Below are 17,768 nucleotides of genomic sequence, written 5' to 3'. Positions count from 1 at the left end.
TAAAGTTGGCGAACTTTTGTAGTGATATATCCTTTCGTGCATTTTCTGTGTTTGATTAAAAATAATTCCAACAATTTCATGTCGTGCTAACGGAGTATTTCAAATGTTACAAATCTCAGGTCGGGGGCAGTTGGATTATCGTGACATCTATAGGTTCCGGGAACCACTTAACATTAGGTCGATCATCTGCTTACTTTTACCGACACTTAATAATAATAATAATAATAATAATAACTCTTTATTTATATAACACCTTAATATGTACACAGTAAAGTAATAAAACAAAAGTCGGTATATAAATCGGCGGCCTTATCGCTGAAAGCGATCTCTTCCAGGCAACCTTGCAGGGAGAGGAATAAGTTAACTGGACGGTGCTATATCTTAATAAACTTACATAAAAATATATACTTAAATACACATGTGAAAAATAAATACCATATAAGATAAACTTACATACGATTAATTACAAATAAATACTAAAAATATATAAGATAAAATACAAAAGAAGTAGGAACTTATACAGTTATATCATAGAAGCAAAGTAGTGCGATTTCAATCTGGACTTGAAAATTTCCGGCGAGGACGATTGTTTAACGCTTAAGGGTAACCCATTCCATAAACGGACAGCTTCAACCGCAAAGGAATGGTCATAAAATGACGTCCCGTGAGCCGGAAACTTCAGCATTAAATTCTCCGATGACCTGAGTGAATGAGAGCTTGCAGTATGTAGGAAATCAAAACGTTCCTGAAGGTAGCGCGGGGACGAGGAATTAAACAGGACACTGTAAAGAAGAGACAATATATGAACATTCCGGCGATAACGAATAGGAAGCCACTTGAGCTTAACTCGATACTCAGAGACGTGGTCATATTTGCGTAAACCAAATATAAACCTTATGATAAAATTTTGAAGCCGCTCAAGTTTATTTAGCTGGGCCTCGGTTAGATCAAGATAGCTGACGTCGGCATAATCAATAATGGGGAGTAACAGAGACTGTGCAAGTGCAATTTTAGTAGATGTTGGAAGAAAATTACGCAACCTACGTAAGGAACCTGCAGAGGAAAATAGTTTGCGACTGACTGACACCAGTTGTGGTCCCCATGACAAACTGCGGTCAATGATAACACTTAAGGTGTACTTATTCGCGTAACTCATTCGTATCTAACATAAAAACACCTGCCACCCAAAACACCAATTAAGGACAACTTGCGCTCTCTGTGGGTCCAAAGTAAATTATAAATATGCAAATTTGTTTGTGTATATAGTTTTAAATACAGTGTTCTTTGTCGATTTAAAAATGAGTAAGTTCGGGTTCATACGAGGCTGTATGGTGTATTTTTTGTTATTCCAAAAAATGTATGTTTTTACTGGTGGTAGGACCTCTTGTGAGTCCGCGCGGGTGGGTACCACCGCCCTGCCTATTTCTACCGTGAAGCAGTAATGCGTTTCGGTTTGAAGGGTGGGGCAGCCGTTGTAACTATACTTGAGACCTTAGAACTTGTATCTCAAGGTAGGTGGCGCATTTACGTTGTGGATGTCTATGGGCTCCAGTAACCACTTAACACCTGGTGGGCTGTGAGCTCGTCCACACATGAAAGCAATAAAAAAAAAAAATCACGTTCATACGAGGCTGTATGGTGTATTTTTTTTTAATGTCCAAAAAATTGATTTTTTCGATGATAGGTGCTGTGAGCCCATACCGGTCAGTACCACAATCCCTTCTATTTCAGACACGAAATAATGAGGTGTTTCGAAGTCAAATAATTTGGTGAACAAATAAACAGGCCGTTTGATACTAATGCTACTATGCGTCATATAAAAAGAAGGTTCCTAACTGTAAATTGTCAATTCTTCAGAGCATTAACAAACTAGTTGATGGTAAAGGCCCAGTTGACCCATAATACGCCCTACCAACTAAACGCACATTTGACAATTATCAATTTTTTAAGGGTCAAATATCTATGTATGTAAAACAAAGTCGGGTCTGTTCGAACACTTCCAAAAAATAGACAATTTCCATTTGTTACATATGGACCCTAATAACCACTTCATTTTAGATGAGTAGTGAATTAAATTAAGCTCATTCAAACTCGAGAACGACTGGACCGATTTTCATGGTTTTTTATTTGTTGTATTTGCCTCATTCCCGAATAGCAGGGTAGCTATTAAAAACATTAAGGCAGATAAGATGAGATGAGATGAGCAACCAAGCTACCCTTTTTCTTTTTTTATCAATATTCGTCCTGTCTCAACATAACATACTTACAATTACGTTGTACATTTCCAATGAAACCTCAAACGGTAATCGTTCACACAAAATCCATTTGGACAAGGTTGGCTTAACACGAAGCACTAATACACAGGATCTCACAATGCAAATTGACTCTCGCTGCTCTGTAAATAAAGGCGATCGATGATTTGAAAAGACAGTGTTTAAATGTCAGTGTTTCTGATAACGGTTTTCTGATTAAAATCTCGTAGATTTTCGTGTTTTTGCTTCTTCGATATACGCAGAGATGCGAGAAAGTGCAAGGTAAAAAGAACGCTATTGATTAATGTATATATTAATACGTGAAGCAAAAACGTTGTATCCCTTTTTACGAAAATTGCGCGGACGGAGGAGTATGAAATTTTCCACACTTATAGAAAATATAGAGAAGAACTGCACAATGCTAATTTTTTTTTTTTTAAGTAATGCATAAAAGATACATTAAATCAATAAAGAAAATATTACACACACTACATACCATATATTTGACGCACACATGCATGCATAAGTACTATTTATTGTCAAACTTTTGTTCGTGGCGTCAGTTGTCAAATTGAGAATAGATTAAATATCGTTTGCCTTTGTTAATATTTTTTATAGTGTAGTCTTGGCGAAATTTTTGATTATAGAGGTATAAGATACAATCATAATAGTGTACAAACTTACAATTCCAATTAATTATAGTCAAATTTCGACTACTGCGGGACCTCTAGTGTAGATAAATCCAGGAATGCTTTGCTGTTACATTTGGCATGAACACTAGTAATATTTACATATTTGAATTCCCAGTTTCTCTTTTTGATTTTCTTTCCCAATTTCATTATGGGTTTTTATTTATTTCGCGGAACCCTAAGAAGATCTACCGGTGAAAGTTCGGTATATTTCCAGCCATTTTATGAATTAATTGCAAACAAATAAACAAAAACTTTAAAATGTTTTTTTGCTACAAATACCCAATTTACACTTTCATACGGATTTAATGTACGGCTTTTATTAACACCCTATGTTTATATAATAATATGTATACTAGCTAGGACCCGTAGTAGTCGAAATTCCACTATAATTAATTGAAATTATAAGTTTTAACATTATTAGGGTTCTATTATCAAAGACTTTTTTATTTATTATACTTCTATAATCACAGATTTCACCAAGACTACCTATAGACAAATATTAATAAAAACAAGCAATATTTAATCTATTCTCAATTTGACCGCAGACTATAAGCAATAAGGAAAGTTTGACGATAATCAAATAGTATGCATGCATGTGTACGTCAAATACATGGTAGTGTGTGTAATGTTTTTTTTATTGATTTAATGTATTTTTTATGCATCATTTAAAAAAAAATAACCTCCTGCACTCCGTCTCTATATTCTCTACAAGTGTGGTAATTTTCATACTTCTCCGTCGGCGCAATTTTCGTAAAAAGGGGTACAAAGTTTTTGCTTCGTATATTAATATATAGATACTAGCTAGGACCCGATAATTGAAAAATTCATTCAAATCGGTCCAGCCGTTTAGGAGGAGTTCACTGACATATACACGTACAGTAGAATTATATATGTATATAAAGATGTTATGTATCTATATGTTGTGTGTTTGTTTGTATAAAATGGAATCTTTGAAAGTCCTGTTACTGGTTACTGGTGGTAGGACCACTTGTGAGTCCGCGCGGGTAGGTACCACCGCCCTATCTATATCTGCCGTGAAGCAGTAATGCGTTTCGGTTTGAAGGGTGGGGCAGCCGTTGTAACTATACTGAGACTTTAGAACTTGTATCTCAAGGTGGTTGGCGCGTCCACGTTGTAGATGTCTATGGGCTCCAGTAACCACTTAACACCAGGTGGGCTGTGAGCTCGTCCAACCATCTAAGCAATAAAAAAAACTAATAACTTTAAGACGTGCGATTAACTTGAAAATTTGCACACGCATCAAGATTCGATGACAATACAATAATTTTTCTTTAATATAATTACCAATGTAAAAAAAAATATATTTATTTGCTACATAGGTGTCTTTAGTTCTAAAAATTATATATTATTATACATCACATCGTTTTACGTCGCAAGCAGATACCTCGATTTTATTTCTTTTTAATACGCTTTTATTAGCTTCATACGTATGTTAGTATGTAACGGAATCTTTGAACATGATTTTGACCCCCTTCAAAACGTCGGATTAACTCGAAATTTGGCATACTTATTAAAAACCGATGACAATTCAATTTGATCCGTTATCCTTACTAGGATAATCAGGATTAGCGATTTTTTGTTTTCCTTAGACCCGGAGTGTCTGCGTCAAGACCAAGAAGGGAAACTACCAGGCGCGCCGAGCATCTATTTCTCGGATAAGTCGCTTTTTTTACAATAAAGTCATTTTTATTACACTATTTTTAATTCAAATTAATTAAGATTGATTTTCTATTTTTTAGTTGGATTTTTTATAAAAGCGTTTTTTTTTTGTTTTTTTAAGCTATTATTTCTTTTTTAGTAATAGAGTAAACGCTATAATAGTTTTGTACATACATCGAACTGTATAAACATTTATAATAGCTTACCTTAATTTAAATGTAAATAAATTTATTGAATGTCACAAATAAATAAAATATAAACTAGTTTTAAGAGACGAAACAAACTCCTTGAGTTGAATTGTGCAATATTGAGATATTTTTGTAATACAGTAGTAAAATATATATGTTAAAATATAAACAACTACAATATCTCAATATTGCCCAATTTGTTTGCAATGAATGTTGACTGAATGAAAGTTAATTAACATCGCTTCCAAGTTATTTATATTCAAAAGTAAATATTCGTTGAACACCAAAAATTCTTTAGCTTAACATTTATGCATTATTGTGCATGTGTAGGTATCCTAAAATGTACCTTATAAAACCTGCTCACCCGTACTATGTGTGAGTGTGGATGTTTGTGTGCGTGAACGCATCTGTATGTGTGAGCACTGTGTGCATTTGAGCGCATCACGCACACTTCAGTCAGAAGGGCAAAGGGAAATTTCGGCCATAATTCGATTGACCTAGACACACAAATTTAATGTGAACTTTTTGAATTGTTTTTGAAACGAAGTTCCTTACGGCAGGCTTGGAGGGGATAGGGATTTTGCTGCGCGACCGAACTGAAAAAAATGTGATAGTAAAACCGTAAGAAAAAATCCGTGGAAAAAAGTGCGTGGAATAAAACCGTTAAATGAGACGTGCGCAGGCGCGACAGTCACATACACAAGCGAGTAGTGTATAATACCTTTCTCTTTCTCCCTCTTTCTTTTCGTTCTCTCATCCATTCTCTTTATATTTTACGTAATTTATTATTTCCTAAAATACTGAATTTCCTAAATACTTTCCTATACTTAAATAAAAACTAATCAGCAAAATTTAAGAGAAAAATCAAGAAAACCTACATAAAATTGAGCACGATTTTTTTTTGCAAATTGTGTCGATTCTACATTAGCCGAAGGAACTTCGTTCCTACCTAGTGTCCCACGACACCACATCTTTTTTTTTTATGTTAAGTGTTTGTAAGATAAGTTCAAACATGATACCCGTTACGTCATTACCAAAAATATCGTGTGCGAAGAATGGCTTCAACCATTTAAATTACATTATATGGTAAGAGTTCTTTTCAGTATTATAATAATAATAATAATAATAATTCATTTATTTGTATAGAATGCAGGTACAAGTATGGTCTAAGTCTAAAATATATTCAATCCCACTACATTCTGCCTGTTGGCATACTTTGAAGGAGAAACTTACAGCTAATTTAAACTAGGTGTTAAGATAAATTTAAGAATGAGACCACAAAAAGCTTATTATATATTATAAAAATTGAGATCTTAAATAAGGAGAGTACTACAATTAAACATTTAGGAAAACGGTAACAGAGTAATAACACTTCTTTAATAACAGCGAAGACAGGAGTTGTTTAAATTTCCCTAAGGGCTGATCCTTTATACTATTCGGCAAATTTGTTGAATATAATAGGAGCCATACCAATAACGTTTTTTTTTCAGCAATGCAGCATTGGTTTGTTATTTGCAACCGAACATAACTCTGCCTTAATGATTCTGTTAACGCTATCAATATTTTCTGATTAGCTCTTCACAGTCTCTGTAAAGATTATATGTGACTTTTTTTATTGCTTAGATGGGTGGATGAGCTCACAGCCCACCTCTTGTTAAGTGGTTACTAGAGCCCATAGACATCTACAACGTAAATGCGCTATCCACCTTGAGATACAAGTTCTAAGGTCTCAGTATAGTTACAACGGCTGCCCCACCCTTCAAACAGAAACACATTACTGCTTCACGGTAGAAATAGGCAGGGTGGTGGTAGCCACCCGCGCGGACTCACAAGAGGTGGTAGGACCAGTAATTATGCAAATTATAATTTTGCGAGTTTGATTTTTATTACACGATGTTATTCCTTCACCGTGGAAGTCAATCGTGAACATTTGTTAAATACGTATTTCATTAGAAAAATTGGTACCCGTTTGCAGGATTCGAACACCGGTGAATCACTACACACGAATGCACCGGACGTCTTATCCTTTAGGCCACGACGACTACAATGCTTATCAAACCTTACAAAAAAAAAGACAGCTACTCGCGAAATTTCGCACTGGACTTTAGTGAATCAACTTTACTTTGTGAATACATTTAGATTGTATTCGGCGTCCGTGTGAGTTTGTTAGTGTTGCACTTGACCCTGTGCAAGTGTGTGTAAGCTTGGTTTTCAATGTGTGCACAACCAGCGTCCGATCGACTGAATGTAATGTACTAGATAGAATTTTCGGGTAATTATAATATATCGGTGTGAAGTTTTAAGTCTTGCGTTGCGAGCTTTTCAAATGTTTCAAAAAGAGCTTTATGTTGAAACCGGTTTAAAACTCATTTTAAAGGCTAAATGCGAATTTATACTGCACGAATTTAATTCACCCGATGGTGCATTACTTATGGCCCCTAACTGTTGAGCCGAAGATTGTGAGTTCGATTCTCGCGTCGGACAAACATTCGTGTGATGAACCAATTTATTCGCTCTGTGTTTGAATTCTTAATATCTATGTACATACTAGCTGATCCGGCAAACATTGTTTTGCCATATATAAGACTTCTAGGGAATTTCTAGTGTAGAAAAAAAAAACTAACTTATTGTAAGTCTGTAAGGATGTGGTGAATGAGTGAAAGAGGTAGGCAGGGGCTTGGCTCTGCCCTTGGCATTACTGAAGTCCATGGGCGACGGTAACCACTCACCATCAGGTGGGCCGTATGCTCGTCTGTCTACAAAGGCAATAAAAAAAAGAAAAGAAAAAAAGAGGTATGTAGTGCTGTGAACGATGAGGGAATATATAATAAAAATAACAAAACCTCATTCAACCACATAATACCTCATTATAACAAAAAAAAAGTCCAAATAAAAAAAAATATGTTAGGGGTGGACAACCTCACTTATCCAAAATCACTTAGGGGTATGAAAAATAGATAGTAGCCGATTCTCAAGCTTACTGAATATGCATAAAAAAATTCATGAGAATCGGTCAAGCGGTTTCGGAGGAGTATGGGAACGAACATTGTGACACGAGAATTTTATATATTAGATATATGTGTATACATATGAATTTTTATCAGTCTCCAGTTCCCGTAGTACAGGGAATCCCAATTTTGGACCAGAGGACCATGTATGACTCGTCCCCGCTTATTATTATTGTTACGCCGGTAAGAGCAACGCCATCTATCGTCGAATAGCAGAAACGAATATCAAAAGAACGCTAAATCTAGAACGCTCGAGAAGTACAACGCCATCTATTATCATAAAGCGGAAACACATATCGAAACTACTCGACTTGTCAGTAATTATGTCGATGGTTCTAGGGATGTCGTATCGACTATAAAAGCGTTGCAGAGATGACACGAAGGCAGTTATTAATCGGAACTATTCTTTTTTTTTTTTTTTTTATTGCCCTTGTAGGCAGACGAGCATACGGCCCACCTGATGGTGAGTGGTTACCGTTGCCCATGGACTTCAGCAATGCCAGCGGCAGAGCCAAGCCGCTGCCTACCGCTTAATACTCTCCACAAGCCTCGTTTGAAGAAGGACATGTCATAGCGCTCGGGAAACACCGTGGAGGGGAGTTCATTCCATAGCCGGATGGTACGTGGCAAAAAAGATCTCTGGAAACGCACTGTGGATGACCGCAGTGGCTCCAGGTAGTACGGATGAACTCTACTCCGATGGCGGGCGGTGCGATGGTAAAAACGAGATGCCGGTATCATCTCGAACAATTCCTCAGAGCACTCCCCATGGAACATACGGTATAAAATACAGAGAGAACCGAAGTCCCTCCGCAGACCCAGAGGTTCCAAACGATCCGTGAAAACGATTCGAAGCGAAACAGCGAACGGATCACTTGAAGCGAAGCGGAAGAAGCGAATTGAGAATTTTAAAGTGTTCCTTAAATGTTCTAAGTGTTAATACAGTTTTATTTTATACTTCGGTAGAATTTTTATTTATCTCGAACTCTCGCTGAGCGCGTAACATTATCATTATATACGTCGGTATGATTTAAATGAAATAAACAGCCGGTCAAACCCATCATATACAGATAAAAATGGTATTCGCGTTCATAAACAAAACTTTTGTTGCGAGTTTGAAGTTGACAACTTTCTCAGAATATCCGTAATGGGCTCTCTGATGATACTGTAATGTTGACTGCAGATATGGACACTCGTATCATGACGGAGACACGAAATGAGGTAGTAGCCTGTATAAAGACGTTTCAAGGCGCCCAGCTCAATCAATAGCTGTCAGAACTCTAATTAATTAAATCACTGGACAGAATAATAATCGACGCAGGGATGGACTAAGGGTTGTTTTTTTTAAAAAGTGGGTGGCATTTTTTTTCTACTTTCATCAGTGGCAGACGTGTTAATGGTCCACCTCGTGGTAAAGTGTTTACTATGCCAAGGGCGTAACTAGGCTGCTGCTTTCTGAGGAAAATCTTTTTAAGCACCGTTTTGAGAAGGACATAGCGCTCAATCACTCATCTGCTGACAATCACTCAGCATCAGGTGGCTAAATGATTGTTTGTTTACGAGGGCAATAAAAAGAAACAAAGTCCCTTATAGAGTCGAACGATACGAAGCAGAAATACTTGACATCGTACTGTGAGTATGAGTATGAGTATGAATATGAGTTAAAGTGAGACTCCACGCTGTAGAGATGAACTCTACGTAGGGTGCTGTGCAATTTTATAAATAAAGGTAACGGGTTCATCACAAACAGTTCCTCAAAAGACTTTTCGCGGTGCATTTGAAGTCAGTGTAGTCTAAAGCTGAAATAGGGATTTACTCGTGCTAAAGCCCGCAGGCAGCTTGACCAAGGAATGTCACGATGAAGTGATTGCTTCTTGGCCGAAACAGGCACTCAACACTAGGTTTTGTTTATTGCTTAGATGGGTGGACGAGCTCACAGCCCACCTCGTGTTAAGTGATTACCGAATCTCATAGACATCTACAACGTAAATGCCGCCACCCACCTTGAGATGAGTTCTAAGATCTCAGTATAGTTACAACGGCTGCCCCACCCTTCAAGCCGAAACGCATTATTGCTTCACGACAGAAATAGGCATGGTGGTGGTACCTACTCGAGCGGACTCACAAGAGGTCCTACCACCAGTCGAACATTTTGATTTTGGATACTAAGGCACTATGCGAGTGGAGCTCGATGGGTTTAGTCGGTAGTTGGTTTTGCGGGGCGGGTCTTGCGTGCCTGACGCCGCGCAGCGCCTCGCGCGCCCTTCTCAAGCCGCAGAAATTGGAAGAAGAGAAGGATCTTGGTCTTCCTCTTCTCCCTCTTCTTCTCTGGAGGCGCTGGAGTGCGATAGCCCGGTCAGTGTATTACCCCCCTCGACCGAGAATCCGTAAACGGATTTCCCAACTTGCAATAAATATGGCTATATAGCATGACATTGCTGACATGCATAAGCGACAGTAATCTTCAACCATTAGGTGGGCCATATGTAGGTCAACCCACAAGGACAATAAAATAATGAACTAATAAAAGCCTATTAAAATATCACGTTGACACTAAGCTAACCCCCCACACTGAGTCCGGCCTAGTCTCTCTCATGACAATCCTGTTCATAACGAAGGGGTCTCGAATAATCAAGGCACGAATACTAATGTACGAGATAAAATAAATTCGTTGGGTGAACGCTTTCGGGATTTCAACGCAGTTTTGAAATATCAAGTTTAAGCTCTTTGAAGACCTAATCAATTCAAATATCGATCTATAAAAAAACAAATTTGAATTTCAAACTACATAGTTTACCACACATTCGAATTTCCGTATGTACGCGCGACACGAAAGGCTAAAAGTCATCCTGGCCTAAAGGATAAGATGTCCGATGCATTCGTGTTGAGCGATGTACCGGTATTCGAATCCCGCAGGCGGATACCAAATTTCTAAAGAAATACGTACTTATGTTGACCTTACCTTCGGTTTGAAGGGTAGGGCAGCCGTTGTAACTATACTGAGACCTTAGAACTCATATCTCAAGGCGGGTGGTGGAATTTACGTTGTAGATGTCTATGGGCTCCGGTAACCACTTAACACCAGGTGGGCTGTGAGTTCGTCCACCCTCATATGCAAAAAAAAACCTCTTATTACCCCCCGTAAGCCACAGTTGTTATTTTTGAACACGACTTGCTTATAGAACAAAAGAATTCAATAACACCTAAACATCAGGTGTGCCGGGAGCTAGCCGTCAACAGTGAAAAAAAGACAAAAACGACAAAGGAATTAGAACATCTTTTTTCTTTTAAGAAAACAATAAACTAATATAAGAAAATAATAAATAAAAAAACCTTTGCTATTCGCAAGCGAACTTCCGTCTAACAAATATACCTATTTCGGTGAAGGAAAAGCTTCTCTAATATGAGCGAGCTTTTCCTCGTTTCATTATTAGATTCAGCTGCCTCTAATGAACTAAGCTCAGTAAGAGCAGTACGTTTGTGTTTTCCAAAAATAATATTTACTTAACTTTAAGTAATTGTTTGCACCCACCGGTGCGCAAGGAAAGATGAACTTGTGAATAAATATTGGTGGATGTTTGTTATCTTTTGTCATATTTTTATGGGTAGGTTATCACTGCCTATAAACAGCAGTACGGTAGCCCTATCAGTATGACACGCACGTGCTTTGCGAGTCCGATCCATTTTTATTTTTTTTATTGCATAGGTGGGTGGACGAGCTCACAGCCCACCTGGTATTAAGTGGTTACTGGAGCCCATAGACATCTACAACGTAAATGCGCCACCCACCTCGAGATATAAGTTCTAAGGTCTCAGTGTAGTTACAACGGTTGCCCCACCCTTCGAACCGAAACGCATTACTGCTTCACGGCGGAAATAGGCGGGGCGGTGGTACCTACCCGTGCGGACTCACAAGAGGTCCTACCACCATTTTACCGTTTGCACTGATTATGTTTCGTTTTAAATATCATAAAACCGAATGATCATTGTTCTATACTCTTCGTATATACTGTGTTACTTATAATATTTTGTATTCAAGTTTAAAAATATTTGCTATGTGTATGTGCATTACTATAAATCTGATGTTGTATTTGTTATTTTAGCTGTTCTACACACACTCATCACTTTTAATTATTATTCACATAATCCTCTCGCAGGTCTGCTGGAAGAGATTTCTTACAGAAATAAGCAGTACCTTTGTATATAATTTTCTAGTACTCTGTACTGTCTTTTTTTTGTGTGTACATAAATAAATAAATATAAATAAATAAAATAGTACCTACTTAGACCATAGAATCTGAGCGTAAATAAATTTCATTGTTAAAATTTTTTATTTAAGATCCCCTGTTGAGGGGGTAATTGTTATTATCTATACTAATATATAAATCTACAGTGATTTTACGGATGTTCCGTTATAACTACTGAACCGTGCATCCGATTGACTTGAAACTTGGTATCCATGTAGAAAATACCTGTACTTAATGGATAGGCTAATATTTATATGAGTGTTGGACTTCCTAATAATAATGACAATAATAAATAATAATGTTAATAATTTTAAATGCGCAGCGAAGCGGGCGAGTACGGATAGTTTAACAATATTTCTCTTCCAGCTCCAAAAGGTATCTATTTAAGCGCTTTTAATGGCTTTTCTTAAAAGTAATAACATAAAGATAAAAATCATATCAAATATCTAAAAAATTGTTAAATGAACATGTCCTGTATGATGATTTCCTGTATCAAAATTTATCGGCAAATTTATCTTTCTTTCTGCGCGGCATAAAAAGACTGTGGCGGGCGGGTAGCCATCACAAAACACAAGATATTTGACAGATGCCTGAATCTCGCTTACGACTTTTTCACAATAAGTTTGCGTATAGAACAACAACATTCGGGCCGTCGGTCTACCCCATAGAGTAATGGTCTACCAAAAATTTCACACGCTCGGTGAAAGATCTTCTCTTCATCGTTAACTCTCAAACAGACTCTTCTAATGTAAATCCCAATTAACTTTAAAATTAACGAACGTTTCAAGACCCAAAAACCCAAAAATAATTACTCCGGTCTAATATCTTGATCGGCAGTATACTAAAAATTATATATAAAATTTGTGCTTCGACTTGTTATTATAGCGTATTTTGCTAGATCCAAAGCTATATTTACTTATTTAAACAGAAGCTTTCTCTCTGAAATTTCGAAATACCTTTAAAACACAATAGCATCAAACATCCATTTTATTGCTATTACAAAATTGATAGGCGTTTTCCCCAAAAAAAATATGCTAGTTGTTTTAAAGCTATTTATCTTTGAAATAATTGAATTACTATTATTGAATAGATAGAACAGCATTAAGAATAGCTCTATCAATATTGCTTAAGGATTTCTTAAGAATAAAACACAGATCAAATTTACAATTCAATCCAATTGTCTGGCTTCAAGCAGAACGGGTCTGTCCCGGGAGACCTCAAGGGTTGAGCCGTATTAAGCTCTGCCTAGGCGGCGACACGTCCCAGAGGACCTGTCCGCATCGTAAGAACATTCTAGACCATTAAGATTCGAGGCCACTAGGGATGTACTTGTTAGCTCGTTTGTGACCTATTTATATTTGAGCGTCTTTGAGTCGGGTTCTTTATTGAGGTAAGATTTTAGTGGCGTAAAGAAGCAGATGGACCCACAGCCCCTCACCTTGACACACAATGACAGGTGCGATTACATAACACAATCTTACCGATTTTTTCCACGACAGTAAGATGTATAATCCAAAAAAACATGACATATCTCAAGGTTAGTCGGGTGCTCTTTAAATGCAATAAAAATTCTGAAGTCGTAGTGGCCTAAAGGATAAGACGTCCGGTGCATTCGTATCGAGCGATGCACTGGTGTTCGAATCTCGCTGGCAGGTACCAATTTTTCTAATGAAATACGTACTCAACAAATGTTCACGATTGACTTCCACGGTGAAGGAATAACCGTGCAATAAAAATCAAACCCGCAAAATTATAATTTGCGTAATGGCTGGTGGTAGGACTTCTTGTGAGTCCGCACGGGTAGGTAACACCACCCTGCCTATTTCTGCCGTGAAGAAATAATGAGTTTCGATTTAAAGGGTGGGGCAGCCGTTGTAACTATACTTGAGACCTAACTTAGGTATATCTCAAGTTGGGTAGCGGATTTACGTTGTAGATGTCTGTGGGCTCCAGTAACCACTTAACACCAGGTGGGCCGTGAGCTCGTCCACCCATCTAAGCAATAAAAAAAGAACTAAAAAGCCAAATGTCGAGATTTTATCCCACTTAACTAATTCTGAAACTTGGAAGTATTAAACTAATGTAAATTTTTTATCTGACTCTCCAGATGCATACTCCCGAAAACACACAAAGACTATTACGATATTGCTTACAAAATTTTATAACATCAAGCCCCTGTGAAAGCTCTCAAAGCTTTAAGCTCGGATACATGAACTGAGAGGGCAGTTTATCCTAAAGCCAATATGTACTGTACAAACTCGTTAACTTTAGCCTTCTAAAGCTTTAAAGTTTTGATTTGGGGTCAAAACTATAATGAAATTAAAAATAACTAAATAAAATAAAATGTTTCAAAATGGGAGGACGATATAAAAGCTATAAAAGATACATGTAGCCCAAAATAGACCCAAATGGAAGGGCAAGCCCATTATAGAAATAGAATAGAAATAGAATTACCCCAATAATAGAAATGAATATAAGAATATTAATAGAATTTTTCACGATAGTAAATAGTTTTTTTTTGGGTACACTGAATATGTGAATCAATCAGTTAAATCACTGAAAATTATAAAAATCCAAATAATGTATAATCAATATTAATTGAATATTAATTTTACGTGAAACTTTACGATTCTCATCTGAAATCATAGTCGATTGGTAAGTTGAGAGTTTCACTCTACAAAGTTTTCCGAATATTTTTTTATTTATTTTTTATTGCTTAGATGGGTGGACGAGCTCACAGCTCACTTGGTGTTAAGTGGTTACTGGAGCCCGTAGACATCCACAACGTAAATGCGCCACCCACCTTGAGATATAAGTTCTAAAGTCTCAAGTATAGTTACAACGGCTGCCCCACCCTTCAAACCGAAACGCATTACTGCTTTACTTTGCTGTACTTTAACTGTAACTGTACTTTGCTGTACCTACTTTAGAAACTGTGACTTAGAACTTGTCGCAAGGTGGGTGGCGGCATTTAAGTTGATGTCTATGGGCTCTGGTGACCACTTAACACCAAATGAAGCGTGACCTCATCCAATCGTCTCAGCAATAAAAAACTAAAAATATATACGAGAACTTTTAGGATAGATGAAAATCAATTGCATCATAAGCCGTGGTATGCTTCACAGATCACAGGTATTTCAGTTAATCATACGACAGTATTATAATGTGTTTCTATCGCTCAATAGACAATAACGATAATCGCCCTTATAATTGCGAGTGAGAAAAGTTTGTTCGCACTACTGTATGCTTAGTGCGAGTTTCTTAACGTTCTCGATAGCGTAAAAGTTAATCCAATTTTGTATGCAGTTGGAACAGCGCCCCTAGCGGCAAACGTACGCAAACGATCCCATTCCATACAAATATGAGTTAACTTTTACGCTGTCGAGAACGTTAAAAATCTCACACTAAGCACACTAAACCACACAGGCATTGGAATTGATACGTAAATATGTCTGGCAGTGATTAAGGAATCAATCCTCAAGGTTAATGCTAATTTTGAACTTGTTCGTTCTATGGACGTAACCTAATCTGGTTAAATATTAATATACTAGCTTTTGCCCGCCACTCCGTCCGCGTGGAATAGTAACTTTGGCATGACGCTAAATTTTACCCCCCACTTCATTTACGTAGAAAGTGAAAATATTTTTAAATTATAGAATGTTAAAGAACTATTTAAACCCCTGTTTTGAAACATTCTTTATTGGTGTACCACTTGTAATGGCCTTACCGTGATGTTATATAGCCTATATATAGTATTCCTCAATAAATGACTTATCTAACACTGAAAGAATTTTTCAAATCGGACCAGTAGTTCCTGAGATTAGCGCGTTCAAACATACAAACTCGTCAGCTTTATAATTAAACTAGCGGCCCGCTCCGGCTCCGCTCGGGTCTTTAACAAAGATTTCAACGATATTTGACGTTGTTTTATTTTTTAAATAAAGGGACACTTATTGCGGCATAACTATACTAGTTAGACATATGCTGTCCCGACAATTTTTGTAAATAATAATGTGTTCTACGAAGTCGTAGTACATTATTTTATTCCATCATCAATAGTTTTCGCAGGACACGCGATGTAAAGAATATTTTAGGTAATAATTTTACACCTTGGGTTACATTATTGGAGTTTTAGTAAGGATCCCTAATTTTTTTTCAAAAAAGATTATAGCCTATGTCACTCTACAGCGGGGTATTCCGTAGGATAGCTCACTTTAACCGGCGCCATCTAGGCGGGCTGCCGACCGAGAGGGCTGGTGGTCGTGGCGCCGACAACCGCCGATCCAGCGTCTCGATGGGGAGGGTAATGGAAGAGATGTGCTCCGCACTAAACGCTTCACTTTCACCCCTTTGCCTTTTCATGAGTTCTGTCTCATGCGAGGTTTGGACGTTGGTTGTTGAGCGACAGGAGGTTTTAGTCAGTTCGACTCTGACATGCCCCACCCTCCATCCCCATGTCACTCGGGAATAGTGTAGCTTTCAAATAGTGAAAGAATTTTTCAAATCGGTTCAGTAGTTTCGGAGCCTATTCAATACAAACAAAGAAACAAATCTTTCCTCTTTATAATATTAGTTTAGATATTAATATTAAAATATTAAATTAAACTTTTAATAGATTAGACGAACCTGCTGGTGGTTTCCATCTTTGTTGTCGCTGCTATCGGACGCCGAAGAACCGGTGTGCTTCTTGCAGAACCCTGGACAGTGCCTTCTGCACAAACATCTGGAAGAGACAAGTAAAAGTAAATACTTCTTTATTACCATCTCGGTTCCTGTACGATGCCCAGTTCATATATCTCAAAATGTCTATACGGATGATCAGTACTCTTGGAAATGAAGTGCATAATTGACCGGTCATCGTTCTCATCGAACCCGTCGCTAGCGACGAAGGGCTCAACGAGTGAATTAACCCACAGACAAAGCCCACTGAGTTTCTCGCCGGATCTTCTCAGTAGGTCGCGTTTCCGATCCGGTGGTAGATATTTTTTTTTATTGCTTAGATGGGTGACGATCTCACAGCCCACCTGATGTTAAGTGGTTACTGGAGCCCATAGACATAGTTACAACGGCTGCCCCACCCTTCAAACCGAAACGCATTACTGCTTCACTGCAAAAATAGGCAAGGCGGTGGTACCTACCCGTCCGGACTCACAAGAGGCCTCACAAGAGTACAATTAAATATTTAAGCAATCCCAATTTCTGTTTATTATTCGTCTAGCCCTTGTGAGGTTTCTTTGTTATACAAGAATATCATAATTGTAACTTATATGAAGCGTAAAGTGAGTTGCGATGCTTTTCCTCACAAGTATCGTTTTAACATAAAATAAACTTACATTTTCACGCATCCCTTTTATCAGTTACGTAACCTATTATTGTCTGGTGTTTGTGTAAAGGCTCGAAGGGTCAGGTTATTGGAATAACAACGGTCACTTATCCCGCATATTTTACCTGTACTATCATAATATTAAATTAACTACTCCTTTAGACAGGCCGGTCTGTTTCCCTTTTTGACGTTAAAAATATGTCTCAAATGATTATGCCTATAAAGACCATTACGCCGCTGGGTCATGAAACGTATTTTCCACGAGGGGTACAAAATTTCTTTAGCAGAGATGACCTCATAGTCTGATGTTTGATATCACGCCGAAGCAGACCTTAGAACTTATATCTCAAGGTGGGTGGCGCTTTTGCGTTGTAAATC

The 17,768-nt window shown here is 37.6% G+C and overlaps 1 protein-coding gene across 2 annotated transcripts in view; it reads right to left on the bottom strand.

Annotated features, from left to right (window-relative positions):
- The window catches only part of LOC105843018 (uncharacterized), a 75,469-nt gene that overhangs the window by 24,893 nt on the left and 32,808 nt on the right, over positions 1–17,768 (bottom strand). For both annotated transcript variants that reach the window (XM_021346289.3, XM_012697940.4), the window contains exon 4: positions 16,694–16,790. In XM_021346289.3, the coding sequence (XP_021201964.1) occupies positions 16,694–16,790 (97 nt within the window). The remainder of the gene's footprint in view (positions 1–16,693; positions 16,791–17,768) is intronic.

The sequence above is a fragment of the Bombyx mori genome, chromosome 8 (genome assembly GCF_030269925.1).
Source record: "Bombyx mori chromosome 8, ASM3026992v2".
Taxonomy (NCBI): domain Eukaryota; kingdom Metazoa; phylum Arthropoda; class Insecta; order Lepidoptera; family Bombycidae; genus Bombyx; species Bombyx mori.
This window is presented reverse-complemented; position numbering and strand designations above follow the sequence as displayed.